The following is a 4,223-nucleotide window of genomic DNA, read 5'->3' on the forward strand; positions in this document are numbered from 1 at the left end:
AGTCAGCTGTCGCTTGCTGCAAGTCGTGAAGGGGTCGAAGGGTTGGGTTGGAGCTGGGTTGGGGGTTATCATCATCGTTTTGTGTGGCAAAAACGACACGCAACACCATTATTTGCCACACACTGACAGGACACGCTTCCTGCGGGTGTTGCATGATCTCCTCTGACTCTCCTGCACTCCATCCCTTATTCTAGTTTTTGTTATCAAGGACCTGCGATTGTTTCCCCCAGTCCATATGGTCGGTCGTCCAATGGTCGTCGCAGTCGTCGTCGTTGTTTGTCCGCCCCGTTGTGTCCTTCAAGTGTTACTTGAAAACAACTTGAACTAAACTGCTGAAAACCATGCACTTGCACTCCATTCAGTCCATTGGAGCTCCACAGCCAGTCCCTTCTCCAGTTGGGTGCAAACCAAACCACGAACCGAACGAACCCCTTGGCACTTTTCATTTTTAACCAGGTTTGGCTGCCTGACAAAACTTTTCGCCATTGGGGATACGTGTGTGCACCCAAGACCCAAGACTGCAAGCGCACAAGGACACTTGACAACGGCAGCCAGCAGCAGGAGGACTCTGAACTGTGAACTGGCCCTGGTCCCAGACCTAGCCCCAGCCCTCGTCCACTGTCCGTGACATTAAAGCCGCATTACGTGTCCTCGATGGCAACTTTAATTGCTGCCTAAACAAAGAGTTTTTGCAAATTTTTAGCAAAAATATCAAGCGAGAGATAACAAAAAGATAAACGATATGAAACACGGCATGTGGGGCAGGGTGAAAATTATTTTTCCTTCAAAGAAGAGGGATTCAAAAATGCTTATAACTATAAAATATAGTTCCTTGAAGATCATTGATGGCTTCTTGGTAGTTTAATTGATTCACAAAGAGAGTTTCAAGTTAGTTATTCCACCCACTGATTGATTTATTTGGCATTGAACTTACCTGAAAGAGTTCCTCTCTCTCCATACGAATCTCTAGTTTCAAACGTCAGCTGCTTAATGACCTGCTAAGTGATCGAGTAAAACATTTCCTGGATTGTTGATTGTTGAAGATTGTTGGAGGTGAGGATGGTGCTTAAAGATCAGCGCGTGAAACCCAAATATGATTTAGCAATTAGCGGAGAAGCAGAGGGGCACAGGGGGGCAGTGTGGCAGTGAGTTTCGAATGTAAACATCCACTAATGATGGCAGAAAACCCCATTCAAACGATGATATCATAGTCACAGCTGTGTGATCCACTGATCTCATTTGGTATGCGATGCAAACCCTAGAGAATGTGCAACCGAGAGACGCACAAACAACAGATGACGTACCCACCTCTATCCAACTATCTGCTGCGCACTCAATGACGTCAGGCGAGTGTTGCATTGAATGTGTCATCGATTGTGCATCGATTGTGTGTGTTTGTGTCTCTGCATCGATTGCATCACAGTCGACTAGTCATATATTTATTGTGTGTACGTTTATAGAGATCTCTATGGCAAGATCTTTTGGGTGACTAATGCCACCATCGCCATCGCGCCATCATCATCATTGTGAATGTGGGTCAGGCATGATATTTGCATTTGGCCAAGTCTATTTTGGGGCAGCAGTCGGCTGTTGCGGCGACAGCAGCAGCAGCTAAAATACAAAAATATTTTGGGTCATAAAATCAGCGACAGAATTGCGAATTAATCATAGAACTCAAGCGGTGCCAGGCGAAAAGCCAGGTGGGGTGTAGGTAGAAAAAAACGATGTGTTGACTAAAGGATACCCTGGGAAATATAAAGGTATATATGGGGAAGGCTTTGTGTGATTTTGGTTAAGATTTTAGTTGGAATTAGCTTTGATTTGGAGTTTTCCTTGAATTATTTCTTATTTTTCATCTACAATTCATAGTCTATAAGTTCTTTAATTATTTTGAGACCCAAAACGAACCCTTGAAGAACCAGATATACCCTCCGTCTGTCAGCCATGAACCGCTGTAGTAAACCACAACCAAATAATACGAATAACAGGAAACAGAAATCCGAAAAACACACTCACGGAAAAGAAGAGTTTTTGGTTGTTGGTTAAGTAAAATCAATTGACATGATTTTCTACATTGCCATAACAACAACAACAACAGCAATAATAACAACAAATGCTGGTAACCCATATAGCGGATGCCCCGCACCGTGTCGTGGTACGAATGTTGGCCACCCAAATACGCAAATATCCTTTCATTTCCATCCAAATGATCGATCAAACGAGTGTGCCCCAGCGGGGTTGCCATGGTGAGCTTCAAACTAACCTAAGCCAAGTTGAAAGTTGAAGCGTTGGCCAGAAATCAGTTGAGTTGAGGCCATCAAAGGAGCAGGGACATATCTGATCCCCCCCCATCCGCAGGAAGATTAGACCCAGGAAAAGCCAGGATCCCTAGATCTAACCAGAGCCACGATGTGCGACTGTGGATGCTATTCGTATTGTCTGCATGACAGTGGGTCTTGCTACAGTCACTACCATTCGCATTCGCACTCGCATTCGCATCATTGCTGTGCGGGATACAAGTATCTGAAGTGCCTCTGTCGCTACTATCGTCATGTGCACTGCACCTGTTCCTGTTGGCGTCGGAAATGCTATCTTCTGTAAGGAGAAGAGCAACTGGCAGTAGGAGGAGGAGGAGGAGGAGTAGCAGCATCGTCAGGAGAAGGATTCCCAGATGGATGAGCAGCACACAGACACAGACACACACAAATCACAACTCAAACAACGCAAATCACACAGAAATCACATGATAAAGTCCTTTAAGTAGTTGCATAACACTTGGCTGCATCCAATCGAAACACAGGAGGGCAGGAGAAGGAGAAAGAGATGGAAAAGGAAAAGGAGGTGGAAGGCGTCGACGTTCGTCCGGTCTGGCGATGGGTTTTTGTGTGGCAACTAGCGTGCATACGGGTCGTATGTGCAACGTTTTCAGTTGTTTGTGTGAGTGCGAAAGAGAGAGAGAGCGAACGAAAGAGAGCGAGAGTGGGGCGTCCCAAGAGTGCTACAGTATCTGCTGTTTGTGTGTGTGTGTGTGTTCGTGTGCAAGTGTGTGTCAGTGCCTGTGCCTGGAGAAAAATGGTTCAAGGATGTGGCCAACATGGTTATCGACTACGTGTTTCAGTTGCAACACACCAAAGATACAACAAAGAGTACACATTCATTCGTTGCACCAAGAAAAACCTTAATCCAAAAAACAGTTCCAATTAGTGCATAAGATTTAATTACACAAACACACCCACACACACACACCCACACATCACATATCGTTATCGATATATTTACATGAATGTTGTAGCTGTAGTTATCGATCGATATAATGTTCGATTGATGTTCGATTTTCGCCATATTTGTAATGTCGTTTTAATCAAATCCAAATCCAAACCAACAATCCAACCAAATAAAGTTTTACTCCAACACCACACAGAAAGGGAGAGATTTTGGGGAGGTAAAGTGGGTGGGAAATAGTTCAAGACGGAGGAAAATAACTTCTATGTTTCGATTAGCAACTATGAAAATAACTTTGGGATTTAATGCAACAGTTTCTTGAGCCACACAGCTCTCCCCGTACAGTAATCCCTTCTATTAGTAGCACACACAAAATCGTAGGCCCAAAAACCAATTCCATTTCCATCTAATTGGTAAACAACCCTCCCCAAATATGCCCCACACCATCCCCTATTTATATGAATTATGAATATTATGGAGACCTCCTGCCGTTTCATAATTCCCTCCGCCCTGTAATCATCTTTTGCTGACTTTTGACTTCGATAAGTTGCTCCTCTTCTGGTTTAACGTTGACATTGCCCAATTGGCCATATGCAAATACCAACAAAGAGCCTCTCTAAGCCCTCCCATCGTCAACGCCATCGCCGTCGCCCCTTGTGACAGCTGTTTTTCCATCCCCAAAAAAAAACAGAGGAAGGGCAAGACTAAAAGTCAAAAATGGAAATGTTGTTGTCATTATGTGCATTGAATTACGTTTATTTGATGCCTCCAACCACCCTCGGAATGCCAACCGACTGTCATCCCCATGCCACATTCTTCCCGTGTCGCGCTCGCCTTACAGGAGGTTGCCAGACCTGACAATGATTATCCGCCATAACGACACCTACACCATGCCGACGCCCGACCCGACCCTACTGTTGCCCATTAAAGGTGTTCCGGCCGACAAACAAGGTGATTATGGCCAAAAGCGAGTTGCTCTCTGGACTCCCTGCTAATGGACT

The 4,223-nt window shown here is 44.8% G+C and overlaps 1 protein-coding gene across 1 annotated transcript; it reads left to right on the top strand.

Annotated features, from left to right (window-relative positions):
- The first annotated feature begins 2,316 nt into the window (after positions 1 to 2,316).
- LOC117893687 lies at positions 2,317 to 3,177 on the top strand. The gene has a single exon (XM_034800376.1). It carries the CDS (start codon positions 2,410 to 2,412, stop codon positions 2,599 to 2,601), a length of 192 nt encoding a protein of 63 aa, XP_034656267.1. The 5' UTR covers positions 2,317 to 2,409; the 3' UTR covers positions 2,602 to 3,177.
- Positions 3,178 to 4,223: the final 1,046 nt, after the last annotated feature.

This window comes from Drosophila subobscura, chromosome J (assembly GCF_008121235.1).
Source record: "Drosophila subobscura isolate 14011-0131.10 chromosome J, UCBerk_Dsub_1.0, whole genome shotgun sequence".
NCBI classification, from domain to species: Eukaryota; Metazoa; Arthropoda; class Insecta; order Diptera; family Drosophilidae; genus Drosophila; species Drosophila subobscura.